The 18,642-nt window shown below is 43.2% G+C and overlaps 1 protein-coding gene and 1 long non-coding RNA gene across 10 annotated transcripts in view; both read right to left on the bottom strand.

The window, feature by feature from the left end:
- Positions 1–1,690, bottom strand: part of PPP4R1 (protein phosphatase 4 regulatory subunit 1) — a 61,001-nt gene extending 59,311 nt beyond the window's left edge. For 2 of the 9 annotated variants that reach the window (XM_057397462.1, XM_057397463.1), the window contains exons 1-2: positions 1,354–1,690; positions 1,003–1,047 (exon numbers count right to left, since the gene is read on the bottom strand). In XM_057397462.1, the coding sequence (XP_057253445.1) occupies positions 1,003–1,047; positions 1,354–1,639 (331 nt within the window). In that variant the 5' untranslated portion in view covers positions 1,640–1,690. The other 7 variants (XM_057397470.1, XM_057397469.1, XM_057397471.1 and 4 more) reach the window with 7 other exon arrangements.
- A 10,679-nt stretch (positions 1,691–12,369) lies between these two features.
- Positions 12,370–16,353, bottom strand: LOC130592804 (uncharacterized). The gene is made up of 2 exons (XR_008970667.1): positions 13,961–16,353; positions 12,370–13,278 (listed from the first exon to the last, which is right to left on the bottom strand). It is a non-coding gene; the product is annotated as an uncharacterized LOC130592804 (long non-coding RNA).
- Between the last annotated feature and the right edge of the window lie 2,289 nt (positions 16,354–18,642).

Genomic DNA, 18,642 nt, shown 5'->3' with positions numbered 1-18,642 from the left:
CTCCTTGTTTGTGTGAGACAACACATGATAAAAGCCTTTCAAATGTCAGACGACAAAACTGGAACAGAAGACGTAACAGTTACATTTTGAAAAGTTAAAATTACTTTCCTCTAAAAACCTAAGGTATTAAACAAAAGGTTATCCTCCTGCAATCACCCCCTGGGGAGCAGACCAGGGTGCAGACACCACAGCAAACCAAATACCTTTAGACGGAAACAAGGGGTCTGTTCGTCCCCGGCAGACTGCGAGGAGGCAGCCACCGGCTTCACCAGCTGCCTCCGCCTCCATTTTTTTCCACTTTCCGCCCAAAATTCATCCTCCTCTGCTTCCAAGGAGCTCCCTCAGTACTGACGTTACCAACAGACGCCTTCCCACCTGAGTAACATCTAACAGCCTTCCCTGCCAGGCTTCATACCCCTGAGTTAGTAATTCTGCACCAGAGCCATACTCTTCAATTCACACCCTGACATTAACTCTTTTACACACAGCTCTCCATCAGGGTCAGGAACAGGGGGCCTGAGGGGAGGGGACACACGGACACAGATACACACATACACATAAAATATACACACATATACACATATAGCTATAAAAGGATAGAGTAACCCACGCGCTGTATCCTCCGGCCCATCAGGTTTCTCCTCCCCGGAGGCGTCCCCCCAAGCGGAGGCCATGAGGGGACGCCACCGCCCGGCTGCCCGCCCGCAGGCTGCCACACCTCCCCGCGGGGCGGCCGTTAACGGAGCCCCCGTGCCCGCCCGCCCGCCCCACCCCACCCCGCCCGCCGGCCAACGCACCCCGCTGCGCGCCGCCGCTGCCCTGGGGGAAAGCCCGGCGGAGCCCGGCCGGCCCCACGCGTGCCCGGGTGCGTGTCATGTGCACCGAACGGCGCGGAGCATGGCCTCCTCCGCCTCCCACAATGCACCGTGGGTGCTCCCCGCTGAAGCCACTTCCTCGCCCGAAAGCCGCCCCACACCGCCGCCGCCCCCCGGCCCCACTCACATCCGTCGATCTCCTCCTGCAGGTCCTCCTGGAGCAGCGACAGATCTGCGGGAGACACACCATGTGCCAACGCGCAGGGAACGCCGACCCCGCCAGCCCCCACCACGCGTAACCCGGCCCGCCCGCGGGGCCGCCCCCCGCCGCCGCCGCCACCGCCACCACCGCCACCGGGCTCGCCAGGCTGCGCCCCCCCAACCCGACCCCGCCCCGGAGCCCCCCGCACTCCGAGCCGGACAGCGGCGGGGAGCGCTTCCGAAGCCGGGTCGGGGGAGAGGAGGGGGGAGAAGAAGAGGGCTGGCGCCTCACCGGGGAGGCGGCGTGTGTGGAAAGGGGGAGGGGGGCGCTACCTACCCGCCATCTTGCTGCAGCCCCCGTGGGGCGCTGGGCTACATTTAACCCGCGGCCGAGCGGCAAAGGGGGCAGCGGTGTAGGCGGAGGGACGGGGACAGGTCCCGCGCGGTCCAGGCCCCGGGCCCGGCAGCGTCTCCCGAGTCCCCGGGAGAGTCGCGCAGGGAGGAGGGAGGGAGCGGGCGGGGGAAGGCGGGAGGAGGGGTCTGGGCCGGACACGCTGCCCCCGCCTCCGCCCGGCGGTGCAGCGTTCGCTCGCTGGTAGGGGCGGCCGCGCCTCCCCGCCCATCGCTCTGACTCACGCCCGGAGCCGCCCTGCCTGGCTCTGTCCGCGGGCAGCGGGGCCGGCCACTGCCGGGGCATAGCCCGTTCACCGGGCGTGCCCCCATCCGCCATCTCTTCACTGGACCCTTTCTGCAGCCCGCCAAGGGGCGGGAGGGCAGCGGGGCTGAGGGAAGGACCACCGTGATCACGGCCCTGCCCCGAACGGCCCTATTCGAGCGTTGAGGGGTCAGCCGGAGGGAAGGGACCCCACAGCGGGGCCGCTCCTCACAGGTCCGCCTCACCTTAGGCTGCATGGTGTGGCTTCCAGACTCGAAGGGTCTCGATGAGGCCGCAGAAGTCCTTGCTTCAGGCCTTTTGAGGTCACCTGGAGAGAAAGGTCCCCTTAGAGGCCGGCACCATCACCTTGCCCAGAGCACCCTCCTCCAGTGAACTCGGAGTATTCGCAGCTGAGAACCCGTGTTTTAAAAACACATCATGTTCCCCACTTTTGTGAGTTCTGTTTTAAAAACAACTCAGTTCAGGGGTACATACACACAAAGATGGCCATCGTCTTCTGCTTTTGTTTGCTGTACCTTATGTTCAGTGCTGAGGGTTGTTGCCCTTATCACTGTTTTGATAGATTTTCTGCTGTAAATTGGAAGATTTAAAGTGTTGGATAAAACAAATGCTCTAAATAGTTGATGCCCAGAGCACTTGATAAAGGACCATTACTGATACTGGTGCTACTGGGTAGCACCAGTATTACTGATTATTTATTATTATTATTATTATGTGTTTATTATTATTATACTGATTATATATTACCAGTATTACTGATACTGGTCTTATGTGAGTCTTATTTTTATTGCTGTAATAACTGATTAAGATGTTAAGACACATAAAAGTCAAATAAGTAATTTTGCATAGTTAAAAAAAAAAAACAATTTCAGTAGCTCTGGTTTTAGCTGAATGTTTAAAAGCATGTCTTGTAAACTCCTTTTTTAACATACGGTTCTTTTTATTTTGTAAGTTGGGCAAGGATGAAATCTTTATTGTTATTTTCTTCTCCTTGCCATATTGGCTGAAAATGTGTAATCTTCTTTTAAAATGCACACATCCTTTTCCCTACAATCCTACAAACAAGCTCTGTCCTGTTTCATACATGTTCAATCTTTAAATGACTCACTAGGGCCTACTAGATACTGATTATTCTACGCTTGCTTTTATTCAGATACATGACCTCAAAATCTGAGTAAATTAAATAAATTCACCATAGCTAAGTTATATGAACTATGCTATTCTCTGCCAAGGTAGTTCAAGAGGAGATTGAGGGGAAATACTTGACATCACAAATTGCTGGCTATAATAGCAATAGAGCTAGACCAGAAAAGGGTACTTGAAGATTCCATTTTTATTATCTCTATTAGCACAGGTTATTTCCAGGAACACTTCTTTCCCCTCTGCATCTTTCACCACAATCAAGGCCTAGTTTTATGTCCTCTGAATTCAGTAGCAATAGACTAAAATGTGATGGGTTTGGTTTTACTGAATTAAGGGGGTTGGTTCCTTTTTTCAGCTCACAAATCACCCTAACCATAGATTACCTTGGTCAAAGCTACCTTAACCATTATTATTATCATCAGAATGAGAAATGGAACCTTAATGAGATATATCTACGACAACTGGGTTTATAATTTGAAATGCACCAGAATTACTGCTCTTAGAAGTATATTAAGTGTTAATTATCATCAATTAATTATTGCCTCATATGTAATGGTCTTAGGTATTTAGGATTTTGTTATTTCTATGTATTTATGAAATAAAGCAAGGGAAAATGATTGCAAGAGATCATGCTTACATAAATTCATATAAATGAATTTTGGATCTTACTATGTGCATGTGATCTTCTGAAGTGGTGGTTAGCTCTTTCCCTGTAGGCAGGACTGTGTGGTATTTAAATAGCACAGATAACAAGGATCGGGGTGATTTAGCCTCACAAGACAACTACAACTGTTCAGGAATGGCTTTTTTTTTTTTGCTACTTTACCTATAGAACATGAGACTGTTCCTCAGGGGCAGTTGGTCCCAGCACCATCACTAGCAGCCATCAGGAAAAGCGAGTAGATAGAAACTCTGTGGCAAAACCTTTGGCTCGTATGGTGACGCACACAGATGGGAAAAAAAACATAAAAGAAAAAATATTATTTGGCTTCATGCCAACACACAATGCAAAATCCCCTTAATGAATAAGTACCAAGGTATTTGTAAACTTCTGGGCCTCACTAAATCCCCAGGTGCTCCTTAATGGCCTGATCCAAAGGTCAAGTTGATGGTCAGATTCCCTGCCACTGGTCACAAGCAAAGCAGACGAGAGACCCTTTAAAGCGTAGAACAGATGCTGACTCAGGCAGTGTGATGAACTGCCTTTCTAAAATAACTGATTATGAAAGAAAATATTCATAACAGACTCACTTTATTAGACGAGTCTCTTAATGAGCAAGTAATGTAACACCTGCCAAAAGATTCTAGCAGATTTTGTGCTGGAATTCTCATTGTCAGTTTGAGTACCCTTACAGGCACTAGGCAGTAAAAAACCTGAGAAAGAGATAAGCTCGTATTTGCACACTCTGTATCATGGAAAAACACACTATGAAGGGTGGAAGCCAAGGCTATGGATGGAAGGATATAAATGGAAGATTCCTTGGCAAGATCCTTTGCACGTGATAAGACACCTGTACTGCTGTCTACATGATGTATCTGAAAAAAGTCCATAGCAATCAGCAAGACATATAGTATTTACATAACGTACTACATAAATCCTTTCAAACCTGCACAAGTGACCAAGTTAGACACAAGATACCCAACATCCATCTAGACATATTTGCAACATGTTGTTCTGTAGTTGGATTAGTGACATATCTTCAGTCAAAACCATTCCAAGTAAAAGAACCTCAGGCTCAAAAACCCTGCAGCCCCAGGAACTCACCCATATTATCTTGTTATATTATTATGTAGCATATTGTTATTATTATTATCTATTTTCTCTCCTTTGCTGTGAAGCCGCAAGTCTGGTCAGACAGCAGTGCCAGCTTTTAATGTCTGCATATTAACTAGCTTTGCATTTCTCCCAGGCTACACTTTGTATGTGGGAAGAGAATCCCATAAATATCTGCACAACCATCTTGCTATCCTCCTTCGGATTCCTCCGCAAAGCTCTTTTTTCCTGTAAAGCTTACTAAAAAATGTATCGGGGTTAGACTGCTGGTGCACCAAGGCAACTGCTTATCCTCTTGAGCAATACTGACTCATAGTTTTCTTGTCCACCCCCAGGATCCTGTCTGCACGTATATGTTGTGCTTTAAGGTTAAACTATACACTCTTTACTTTTTAGAGCACCTCTTTATTCTTTACAGAGTGCTTTAGCAGAATTGGCTGATGACTAAATATATGAATTTAGATACATACACACACACACATGCAAGCACTGGGGGACCTATAATAGCTATGGATACATATGAAAACCTGGGGACTGAACTCTGGGACACAGATGATTTGCATTTGAAAATATAGCAAAGTGTTTCTGCCAAAAAGAGGTATTCATAATAAAATCTTTCTTCTGCATTCCCTTTCCTTCCTTCTCTCCTTTCTTTGCTTTTCTCCCTGTTCTTTTTTTCCCTTCCAATAAAAATATCAGAGGGTTTTTTGATACGTTCCTTGTGGTTGTGAAAGTCCCTTGTGCAGCACTCAGTTTTATTTAATTTTTCCTCTTTCCTGGGTAAGAGTTTGAGCTGGTGGCTACCTGCGAACCTTAACATCAGAGTCCAGCTGCCACTGCTCCCAGTGAAGGCCTCACAGAAGGATTATAAACACATTAATATGCCAACTGTGAATAAATTAACACCTAAATTTGCTGACAAAGAGCTTGGTTAATACAAAGTTAAGTTTTCCTTGTGGGTTCCTCAGATCAGTCCATGACAGCAACAAATTCAGTGGCAAGTTCAAGTGATGCTCAGACCTCTGGAAAGTAGGAAATGCCCACCTGAGGTGCATCCTGGTGCAACATTAAGGCTGCACCTGGAGCTCACACTGGCTTTTGGCATTAGTTTGCAAGCAAATCTGTTGCATGGCAGTAGTAGCTGTGTGGGCAAAAGGAAGAGACTCGTAAATCAGGAGAGAAGTCTTGGTGCCTCATATTATGATCAAGACCACTACCAGTGGTGATATCCCCAGCTCCTTTTCGGCCATAGATGCTGGGGGGGACTGGGGGGGGGGGGGGGCTGAGCTTTATAACAGGCAAGTGAAAATCTACGTATTTCATCCCACAGGTGCTGAAGCTCACAGTGAAAGAGGACAAAGGAATCATGTATCAGAGGCTGTTTCACGTAGCTGGGTCTCAGTGTTTGAGTGCAGTGTATGTACAAGATTCCTCATTTACTGGCCCACACCTAGATGTAGGTTTTGCTTTATCAGAGCTGTAGAGGAGCTTTGAGATGTTGTACTTCAGGAATCATGTGTCATGTGTATTCTATAGGAAGACTGAATCACTGATCAAACAAGGCAGAGTTCCAGTTATACCAATGAACCTCACCTCTGGGTTTCCTGGTTCTCAGAGGTTTGTGTCTCACCAACATACTGGGAGGAAAAAAGACTGGGCAACCACAAACTGAATCTTTTCCTCAGTGAATTGCCTGTTGAATGTATTATTTATTTATTAATCAGAGAGAAAAGACTGATTTTGGGCTATTTCAAGAAATTACAGCAACCACATATATGCACAGCTGGGATGCTATCGTGTTGGATACTGATATGCCCAACCCTTCATCCTAGACCTCCAGATCATTTTAAGGAAATAAATGTCATTAATCTCATCTTATGGGGTAAAGGAACAGAGAACAAGAGAAGCAGTGTTCAAGGCCAGGTTGGATGGAGTCTTGGGTGACATGGCTCAATGTGATGTGTCCCTGCCCATGACAGGGGGGTTGGAACTAGATGATCTTAAGGTCCTTTAAAACCCTAACTCTTCTATGATTCTGTAATGTGCCTGATACTGTGTGAAGCCTGAGATGGAAAATAGCAAATCAAAACATAAGAAAAAAAAAAAAAGAAATTCTGTACTGTTTTTCACTGTCTGATGCCATTACATATATGACAGGTAGCAATCTAATCTAGCATGGTTCCTTATGTGCTAGCTCTAAGTTGTATGCCTGGCCAGACCCTGCCTCCCTGAGAGACCTGCCCTTGAGTCAGCCAGGTTTTCCAGCCTTTCCTCAGCCCACACAGTCTCCTTCCCCACCCAACCAGTCCCTATCTGGTAATACCTAACCTGATTTTCAGATTAATATATTTGCATTTATTCACTCCTTCATTTCCTGGTCTACTGAGTTTAAATTTGCATCTCGCCAGGTCTGCTTAGATATTGGCACATAGCAATCAGCTCACACTCTTCTTCCTGTGAATCAGAGATGAGTTATTCAGATCCCAGAATACACCTCAGAGGGACAAATGGGACTGAATTATCACTACCACCAAACCTGCTCTTCCTTTTGGTGGTTGTCCTCCAACGTCAGTTTAACATCCCACCAGCTGGCCCCTTCCTATGAACCTTTCTCTTATTAATACAACACCAGCTCTCCCCATCCTCTTGCTCCTCCATCCCAAATTCTTTTCAGCAAGCTGCATGTACAGCACTCTTACCAGTTTTTGAAACTTTTTAGTGTTTTCTTATGCTCACATCGCATTTTTCCTAAGTAAAATCGAAACAAAACTCAAATCCTGGCAGAAGGGGGGTCTGGCAGCCCGTCTGCAGACCTTTCTCAGACTTGAATTGGACTTAGGTCAGATTCATGAGTAACACTGTTTCCCATCATGTGTGAATCCTAGCTGGCTAAAGTCTTCTTGGCCACCCTATTAAGCTAACACCACTGTAATCCATTTAGTCAGGGAGAAGTTGGCACCTGCCTATGCAGGCAGCTAAGCTGTTTTTTGCTGATCTGAAGCATAGTATGTGCCAGTGGGATGCATGTGAGGAGAATGATTGCTTTGGGACATGGCTTGTTATCCTGTTCTGTGTGATTGCTAGGGCCTGTCAATCCTAAAAAAATGTGAGGGGTGGAGAAGTCAAGGGGTTACATCCTAAGAACTCTTTGTTTAGATAATCCTGGCTCTTGTAGGAAGCAAACAGAATTTCAGGGTCAGCTACACACGTGTGTTTTAGACCTTTGGAGGAATCCATCTTTAGATGGGTGTACAGTCTTTTGACGGCAGATGTGAACTCATCCTGCTTGTGCTCCAACTCAATCAGCAGCAGTGTAATTACATTTCAGGTAACACTGAGCTGAAGCAGATGTATGGACAGACAGTGGCACAACATCTGGAAAACAGACAAATATATGCAAAATATAACAGAGGTCCGTTTGCTGAAGAAATAATTGAAATTCAAATTTTTGTTCTTTTAAAAATGCAGGCTGAGAATAGTCTAAAAGACTCAATGTTTTATTTACAGTGTTAGAAAATGATCTACAGACTATGAGCAAGGATTGTATTAACAGGAAACAACTGCTAAAAAGCTACTCAAAATAAGGAGGACAACTGAATGATGGTTCTTGACATGGGCTGGTTTCTACACAGAACTTTTCAGCTATTGAACTGGGAGGGAATCCAAAGAACAAAGTGTTTATCTGAAATAAATGTACTGAAAACTAGAGGGGATACAGATAAACATAAAACCCCACATATAATCTCCGAGGATGATGGTGACATAGTATGAGTTATGAAATCTGACAATATACAGGGGCAGATGGTTTGTCATAGCAAATATCAAAAGTTTAAAAAGCTGTCTGGTTCAAAAATAGTGCTTTTGTTTAATTAAATTCCCTAAGATGTGAAAGGGCAATTACAGTCCTAAAACAACTCCTGGCTGTTAATTTCCAAAGCAACTTTGTTCACTTGATATATAAATGACCATTTTCTTTCTTTTTTTCTGCCACCATATAGGGCTTGAACCATGGGTGCCTGGTTGTGTCACAAATGTAAGCTGTAATATTTTTTAACTGTGGGAACAAGTTGAAGGGGGTGAGGTGTATTAAGAAGCTTTACAGTCTGGATTTCAACTTCTTGGATTCAAGCACTGGCAGCATTTCAGGTTCAAAGGTTTTTGTTTAAAATGAGGTTTAATGTGCTTAGACTGTAGCATTGCCAATAATATCTTGAACTGGGTGAGTTTTATTGGGTGATTCATAAAGAAAGTCAGACAAAGTATGCACAGTGGTATTGGAATGTGGGTGGGATCAAAGTAATTATTTAGTGGAATATGCTTGTCAAGCTCAGCATACAGGAAATCTTCTTTCTGAATAAAGATGGATTTAGCCCATGAGAACCTCAGTATATTTCCAAGTGTCATTTATTCCAGTGAACCCCAGTGAAAATACCAAATAAAAAGAGAAAGCTGCATCGTTCACCTTCAGATATTCCACTGGCAATGAGACTACAGTCAGACTTGTTGGGAGTAAAGGGCAGGAAAGTTAAAAAAAATTTAAAAATAACGTGTAGTTCCAACACAGAAGAAAATTCTATGTGTTCTCTAACAGGTTGGTTGCAACGTTTTATGTAAATACAATTTTGCCATTAATTCAGCATCCATAAGCCTGCTGAGCTGGGTTTGTTGTGATTGTACATTTGCATGCACATACCTCACTCTTTCTGCAGTCTTCCTGTTCACATCTCTTTCCAGGCAGGATTTTGAAATCCACAGAGTTAATTTTGTTTCTGAGACTAAGGAGCCACTTGTACTGAGAACAAGGAGCTCTAACATTGGGCAACTGAGTCCTGCTTGGAGGGTTTTATACTGGTATGAGTGATAGTGTTGTCTTGAGTTCAATTATTAAAAAGCAATTACATCTATAAAACATCTGTTTTAATATATTATGTTTAATTTCTTTTTGGGTCCTGATCAGGATATATGTCTCCGGATTTTTTACACTGCTTGCTAAACAGTAGCCTGCTGTTATCCCTGGTTTCTCCATTTTGATGCTCTTGGAGGGCATAACCACCTTGGAAGCCTGGCCATGCTTTCTTACAGCCCTGCAGGGCTGAGGGATGCCATGGTCCGATCAGCAGAACCCCTCCACTCTTGTGAATACCCAGAGGGTAGCATGACGCATGCCATACCACACAGTGTACATGCACTGTACATCATGGAGCTAGAGAAGACAGGCTTTCTTGTTCCAGTGCCATTTTTCAATGCCTTGGTATGGTTCAGTGGCTAAATGACATTTACAGTGGTCCTAACTGCTTCTGTGTCAAAATCCATGTATTGGTGACGTAGGACATCTTACTGAAATAAAGGAAAACTAGCAAAAGGAAGGCTGAGGCTACCCTGTTTCACAAGGAGGAGTTTTATGGAGGACAGGGAGCTTGCAAGACTCATATTCCCACAAACAGGCAGAATCATAGAATCACAGAATGGTTTGGGTTGGAAAAGACCTTAAGATCATCGAGTTCCAACCCCACTGCCATGGGCTGGGATAAGACTGGGATAAGGTGAACTCTCCTGCTAACAGGAGCTAAAAGAAAGACTCTAGCTTTGACCCTATTCTGGAAAAGATTCAGTATAGGAAACAGTGCAGATATAATATTTTCAGAGTGCTTTCTGTCTTTGACTTTGGAAGGCAGTCTGCTGTTTTTAAAGACATGTGTATAGAGAATTAGTACTCCACAGATGCTATTTAGCTCTATATACCTAACAACTGTGTTTTTTTTAAGAGTATGAATGCCATTAACCCATAAGTTTATGGATCAGCTTTAAAATAATAAATTACATCCTTTCACTCAAATGTACTTTAAGATTTAAATGAGATTAAGTACACAGGGAAGATTTTAGTTTGTAATTTGCCTCAGCAAGAAATAGATGAAACACAAGTCTGTGCTTGCTGTGGTGTCCTTCATTAAAAGTTAATCTGTACAGTCCTCAGAATTATCAGGAAACAGAACTACATTAGGATATTAGGAACTTGAGAATAAAGGAAAAGTTCTTTCTCTTGGAAAGCTCTAGTTTAGATGCCTTAATTATCTCATCGTACCTTTTGGTAAACGAACAGAAAAGCATGTCATCTACAGCATGCCAGCGCAAGTTGGAGGAGAGGCAGTGAAAATTTGGCTTATCTTGAAAAAACAAGCTGTTAGAGCAATTCTGTTTCTTTGATCCAGAGACAGAGATTTCATAAAGATAGAGCTGGGAGCAGCATGTCTTGCTTTAAGATAAACTTTGTGTGTTCTTAGCCTTAAAAATCTCTGCATCCTTTTTTCTTCCACATTCATCTCCTTAGATGCCACTAACACAGCATATGTACCTAGAGCCTGATTACTTGCCTATTTCACTTCTTCACTTGGGCTGGATAAACAAACCAACCAGCCCTCAGTTTGAGCTTATTTTTGGGGTGACCGGCCCAAGAATAGGTGTACAACAGGGTTCCCTCAAAGGGATGCTTATGCCCTTACTTCTGTGTTGGAATAAATAAGACATTAAGAACTTGCTATGGGATAACACACCCAGGGAGCTCTGCATTTGGATAGAAGTCTTTGAACTCACACAGTGTCATTTACCTCCCCTTCCTGCAGGATAAAGATAGCTGGGAGTTCAATTTTTCCACATCCTCCGTGCAAATCATGTGCGACCCAGGTCCCCAAATCCTCTGTTATTTCCAGAGGTCTGACTTCCTTAATTCCCAGGTTGCTGTTTGCTATGCAGCCACAAGCAAATGCTATGATTCAGGTCACCCAGATGCCCAAGTGCTCCCATTCTCTATGTAGGAACCAAAAAAGAGATACCCACCGAGGTGTAGTTCATCTAAGCATTTTTGGAAGAGGCATTAAAAACAAGACACAGGCCCAGAAGTTCAGTGAACAACCGTAGTTTGAATAAAGCCCAAACTGTCCATGGGCTAAGCTCCTCCCTTGCTAATGACTGCATAAAACCCTGGACCAAGGGGCTGGGCACCACATCTCCTTTCCAGCCTCCTGTCTTACTGAAAGGATTTATTTAGCTTCAGCAGGACTCTCCCAAACCCAGACTTCAACAAAGAGCTGAAGAGCTCAACCAAGAGAAGTTTTTGTTTTTTAATATGGCCTAACACCAAAATGAGACTTTTGACTCTCTGGTTTTTGACTGAATTATATTTGGTCTCTGCCAAAGTGTCAAATTTAACGATTTTCTAATCCATTTTATCACCCTTCTGATAACATTAGAAAGATCATGACAGTAGCAGTTTCTCTTTAAGGTTCTCCTGCAGATAGATCTTCACTTTGCTGACTCAATTACTGTAGATAACTACTGCCAGTTCTCTTTAAACTACACCTTCACAACTGACCTTTCCAATTACTGCTCTTTCATTTTTATTCGTCAGCTCTTAAAACTTTTCTAACTGTGAAGGTGAGAGATGCGATCTACCTTATACTTGGTGAAGGTATGTCTGCATACGCTTAGAATGCAGGATGAGTATAGAACTTTGCTTGTCATTAAACTGTTCAGTCATCTTTAAAGGAACCACAAAAATGATTGAAGGGGAGGGTAAAAGATCTGGACTGATAAAACATGCTGCACTGTGTATATTTCCAATTTCTGCTCTTCAAGATAGTCTCTCAGCTATTAGTTATGTCAGGGTAATCAGCCCCTTTTGGTGCACTTAAGGCCCTGACAAGTTATTGCTTATTTGAAGATAGATATATTATTACTCCTCATTATAAAAATGAAGCTGTTGATCAAGTAGTGCATTTAATTAGTAAATATTCAAAAACCTACAAAACATACAGACTTCTCATTTATTTTTAGTTTTGAACAAATTCAGATTATATCTGTGTTGGAGGCACATTGTGAAGTCCATAAACAGCCAGTATTACCACTGATGTACATGGAAATTGGAATAAATATTAAGCAAGTATTTGTCCTGAAAAAGAAAAATACAGGCATCATAACAGCAATAATTATAATTTGTGTGTCCAAAACTTCGCAAAGCTACAGTCTTCTTTAAGAGTTAATTAGTCCTCATAAAGAACACAGACCCAAAATGGGATTTGGAGTTTATTTCAAACATCCTTCTCATTTCAGGACTGTTTAGACTGGCAGTGGGAAAAGGAGAGGTCGCATTCCCAAACTCAGACTGAAACTCATTCAAACACACAAAAATTTTGTTCAGAGCAGAAACAGGGAAAAAAGAAATAAAGTTAGGAACTCTTAACTTTCATGCTGTAGAAGATTGTTTTGATTGATAAGAATTTCTTAATCAGCTTTTTCTTCCTATGAGATTTCTTTCTCAGGTTGTTTTCCTATTTACTGTTTGGACTGCAAAGAACCCTCTCGCAGTTAAATCTAAACAAACAAGTCAAGTTTAGCCCACAAGGTATGTCTCTTCAGTCACCACCTGGCCTACAAATTTTAATTTCTCCTTTTCAGTTGCCTCATGAACACCCCAGTTCCAACCAATGCAGACAGAAAGATAAGAGTGACACCACAAGCTGCCTACAGACACCCTACTCGCCACCTAAACCACTGTAAGCTCAGAATGGATAGATGCATTTCCATTTGAAAATGTTAATTTGACCCTTGTTTGGAAGATCCCTGTTTGGGTCTTCTGTAACCAGAGGAAGTACCTGTCTACGTGCATTCACTGCCTGATGATTTAATGAGAGAAATCAATGTGAGGTTCAAACCTTCTCTGGCTGGCAGCACACACACACTGGGCATGTTTTAGACACTGCTACTACCACTTGGCAGGACAAATTTCTGACAGTATAAGAGGCCTGTTATCTCTCCTTGGCAATATGCACAATAGAAGCCTACTTGCTTGACAATAAAACATTGGCCTTAATATAATACCCTTTTCATAGTTTACAAGGCTAGGCTTAATTAAAAGGAGAATTGTGGATGCCTTCCTTTCATTTGGTAGTAAACACAGGGTCCTTCACCCCATACAAATCTAATGGTGGTAAAGTGGGCAAAGCTAGCCAGTAGATACTACGCTATTCTTTATGAGAATAGTGCACTATGGAATATACTGCTAGAAGGAAACAGCCGTACTATTCAGTAAATACAGTAGTAATTTATGAGACCCTCACTGGGCTGCTCCCGCAGTGAGCTGCAAGGCAAGAAGGTATCACTGTCCTGCCGCAAAATCTCCCTGCATTTTAAAATAGAGATCTCTCTCCAATTATCACTCCAATCAGACAGCGTCTGGTTGGGTGAAGCTTATCTTTACATTCCCTTTTCAAGCAGCAACTGACAGGTATCAGCTATATAGAAGCATGAAAAGAATGGAGCAAACCACCAGAAGTAAACTGAGACAGTTCACGTCACCTTCCTGGACTCACTCATAATAACCATCATGCTGTGTTCTCAAACTGTACTCCAAATTGGAAGTCTGAAGAAAGGATGTGCAAAACAAAACATGTTACAATAGGTACAGACACTACCGAACTGCAACCTCAAATGCCCACAGTCAGTGAGCCCCTTGTTTTGAACTGCACCTCAGTACACAAAATCACAACAACCTTTTGTTTGGATTGGTGTTTACATTGCAAACACCTGCATGCTCATGCATATTTTTGTATAGAATGTAACATATTGCTGCTCATACAGCATCATGGGCTCACATCAGTATTTTCATGAGGTTCATATGAAAAAGGAGATTGATAATAAGATATGGAGCTTTCATCAGGAATTGATTTTATGAATTCATCCTGTATTAGTCATATACAGGCTGAAGGTAATATACAAGCCAGAGCAGCTGGATGGCTTTTGCTGGACTAAATGAAACACATTAGTGATTTCAGTCTCAGTAGAAAGAGCTCTAACTTGATTCACTCATGACATATCAAGCCTGATGTCCAACGTCAGCAGCTGGTGTTGACTGGCAAATTTACTTGGCAATATGGACATATAATCTATTGGATCACTGAGTTCTGACTTGTGTTATTTCAGGTCATCTCAGAGATTTCTTTTTATGTATAAAAAGCTCTACTTTTAAATCAGTTTTCTTTTTGTTTGTTGCTCTGACAGCTACTATTAGAAAAATTTTCCAAAGCCTTGGAAAGCCCTTCTCCTAACTTCCAGAATAAATCTATCTAAAGCTAAATTTTTATCTATTTTTGGATCTGATATTTTGCTTTAGCTATTTCCTGCCCTTTCTTGGTGCCTAATTGCCTATAGTATATGTAGTGTTCTGAAGTTGTATCTCAGTTTCTGTTTTTCAGGTGCAAGAAAAGAAACCTTTTTTGATTCTTTCCCCACCTGACAGTCTCAGTGGAGAAATGCAGTGCTGTCACCAGCTTGGGACACTGGCACATCACTTGCAAAGAATGAGAGAGCTTGCATGACTACTCACTACCATTCTCCTGTAACAGGAGATTGCCCTGGGGATTAACAGCATACCAGTAGAGTAAATTTGACCCTCTCAACAAACGTACACCTATTCTGCCAAAAATATTCCTCAGGCACTTTAGGAACAGTGCATCTGATACAAGGTCTATCAAGAAGCATGCCAGTAAGCTTTATACGAACAGGGGTTTTTTTTCAACAGCAATAATGCTGCTTTTCAAAGGATTTGGCAGTGGAGCTACAAGTAGGTTCTTGCAGAAGTTTATTCCCTTCTGTCCTTTCCCATCAGATTTTCTCTTTGGGAGGGAGCAACTGGACCATATAAATGCCACAAACAAGAGATGTTAAAACATGAAGCAACACTACAATAAAATGAAGTAACAGGCAGCTGCAGATTCTTCTGGGGCCTAATTCACTTTTTGCATGTGAAATGAAGTGGAATAGCCCAACTGAAGTTCAAAAAATTGCAGTGGCTTAAGACCTATGTGACTGAAATCAAAATCAGGCTCTGAATTTCCACCAGGTCATTCCTGTACTTCTCTGGTTTTCATCTCGGGCAGGAATCTCATGCTGGCTTCCCAGAGCAGCCCTTTTCTAACCATTGTGGTGATTAAGTAAACAAAAAATAGCATCTTCCAGAATTTTAGCCACTTCCAGAATTTCGTAACCACTGGATTTTGCACAAGAACGAGGGTCTGATCTGCAAGCTGTCCCTCCTGCTCAAAGAACTGCTTGCTCAGCAGCAGCTGCTTTCATTTTAAGAGATTTTGGCAGTTCCTTGGACAGGCACCAGCGAAATGTCTGCTGTCTGTGGCAGCAGTCATTACTGTATTGCACATTTGTGTCATCCATGGGATGCAGAGGTATTTCTCCCCAGGCAGCACAGAGTTAACTTGCCTCCTGCTCCATGTCTGGGGAATAAGAGCTGGGATGGCAGCCCATAGTAGGAGGGCCTGGACTGAACTCCACAGTGAAGAGGAGGGATAACATTTTTGTGTGGGAAAGATGCTTGCCAAGAAATCAAGACAGAAAGCAACAGTGGGAGAAAGGAAGTAACTCATCAGGTGCTTGGGACAGACAACAGCAGTTCTGGGAGCTGGGTGTGCATCAAGGTCTTGGACTCATCTTTCTCTACCTAGGTCACTCACCAGAGAGAGAGCAGGAGGAGGAAGGCAGATGCTTCCGTAAGTCTGGGAACATGGCCAGCAACTCACAAACATCCAGTTTCCTACGAATACAGGCTAGGTAAATACCACTGCACCACTTCTAGAGAGGAAGAGACTGAGGTTGTAGAGAACTTTTAAACATAGGACTAGTTTTCTACCAGCATGAGGCACAGAGGGGCAGGAATATGTGCATAGGGGCAAAGAGAAGGGAAGCAGCAGCAGCCCCAGTATGAAGACAGGCTGAGAAAGTTGGGGCTGTTCAGCCTGGAGAAGAGAAGGCTGCATGGAGACCTCATAGCAGCCTGGAAGTATCTGAAGGGGGCCTATAAGGATGCTGGGGAGGGACTCTTCATTAGGGACTGCAGCTATAGGACAAGGGGTAACGGGTTAAAACTTAAACAGGGGAAGTTTAGATTGGATATAAGGAGGACATTCTTTACTGTGAGCATGGTGAGGCACTGGAATGGGTTGCCCAGGGAGGTTGTGAATGCTCCATCCCTGGCAGTGTTCAAGACCAGGTTGGACAGAGCCTTGGGTGACATGGTTTAGTGTAAAGTGTCCCTGCCCATGGCAGGGGGGTTGGAACTAGATGATCTTAAGGTCCTTTCCAACCCTAACTATTCTATGATTCTATGATTCTATGACTGCTGGAGGACCACATGGCAGGACAGAGCCAGGTTAGGTACCCAACCCCAGATCTCACAGCAAGGCAATGCTGCATGCAGGAGGAGAATAACTTAGTCTTCTGCACTCCTGGTCTTGTGCCTCTAAGCAGGAGGCTGTCTTCTTTCGCTATTACATGAAAGCAGTGGTGCTAAACTGAAAAAAAAAACCTTGAGTGAGTGATAGGATAGTTCCACTTTAGCTGTGTAAGCAAAACAAAAAGAAAGACAAAGTGAAGGATGAATCAGTCCTACCCTCCCAAGACTAGTGCTACCTTGAATTTCTAGACAGGCCTGAACAAACTTTCCAATTATCACACTCAGAAAGCACCTTGAGCCAGATCACATCTTGCTGGCTTGAGCACCCCTCTGAGGACCTAAATATCTCAATGAATTTGAGATCAGTGCAATTGCACTGATATAAAATGAGAATAAGATAAAGGATGGTCTGGCTTCTGGAAACTAAAGAAAGTGATTTCTGAAGAGAGAACAGATTACTTGAACCTTTAAGGGAAGGCTGCTGAAAAACAAAGCCCCCTGACTTTCTATTTCCCAGAAGGAATATACAGTTGGGTAGAAAGAAATGAGGTAAATCACTGCTTCAAAACCTGTAATTATTCATTGGATGAGAGGCTACAAAAGGGACAAAAAGGCAACCTTTAGGATGTTTTTCTTTGCTTTTAACCAGCCATTTGAAAACACTGCAACATGACCAATTCCTCAAAAATGTTTTCCTGACCACAGCGTCTTGCATGCAGACAAACACACAGATTATGCCAGTTCCTGGAAGAATGAACGTCATGAGCTTTTTTTAATACTGGAGTACATGTCTGTTTGTATTGTTGTTTTTCTCTTATCTCTCTAATTTGGGGGGATATTCCCTCCCTCTTTTTTGTTGTGGTTCCTGGACTCTGTTTAAACAAGTACAGTAGGTTGTTTTTTTTTCTCCGGTTGTTCTTTTTTTTTTGTTTCGCTCTTCAGATTTTTTGCCTGTGCAAGTAAAATTGCCCTTCCTAACACTGTCTCTCATGGTGTTTCAGCCTGAACAGCTTCCACGGGGTCACCTTTGTGCTACTGTTTTAAACAATTTGCTTATTTGAAAGTAGCTAATTGGTTATCTGCTATATTCAGAAGTAAGCTTTTGAGGGCTGGGCTTTATCCCTTCCTTAGTGAGGGCTCCTGTCTCACCACTGTGTATCTGAGAAGCAGTTTCCCCAGATAAGAAGAAAGATGGGAATCTGACTTGTGCTGGTTTTTATTACAGTGGTACTGAGTCAAGGCAGCAATTAGGCACGTACTCACATGCCTTTGAAGTTGGTGGGATGTATTACCATCTTGAAAATGGAGAGGCTTAAGCAAGTGCTCTCCCAAACTGGAACTTTATTAATTGCACTCTAGTGCATGCCTGCATTGAGAGGCTTTGGAAAGTTCAGGCGCCTCAGTTAAAGCTGCAGAGTCAATGCACATACAGTAAAGCACATTAATCTGTTCTGTGGATGCTCTCATTGCCATTACATCATTGCAGCTTAATCCGAGCATCCCTATGGACAAGCCCTCAAGCTGTGCTTGTGACACAGAACAGCTTTGAACACACTCGGCCTCCTTCTGTAATCCACAATCTAATGTAGATTAGAATCTAATGTAATTCACGTGTTTTTTGCTGAAATTAATTTGGCTGATATAACATTTTATGTGTGCATTGAGCAAAAATCCCCAACTTCAAGAATTCCAAAATCGGGACCAAAGGGCTAGATGACTAATGGGATACATGAAAGACATGGAAACGTTTAAAGACGTGACAAAAAAAAAAAGAGAAGAATTTATGGAAAGGTGA

This window comes from Pezoporus wallicus, unplaced genomic scaffold, assembly GCF_028554395.1.
Source record: "Pezoporus wallicus isolate ANWC-B61680 ecotype Strahan unplaced genomic scaffold, APGP_CSIRO_Pwel_v1 contig_227, whole genome shotgun sequence".
NCBI lineage: Eukaryota > Metazoa > Chordata > Aves > Psittaciformes > Psittacidae > Pezoporus > Pezoporus wallicus.
This window is presented reverse-complemented; position numbering and strand designations above follow the sequence as displayed.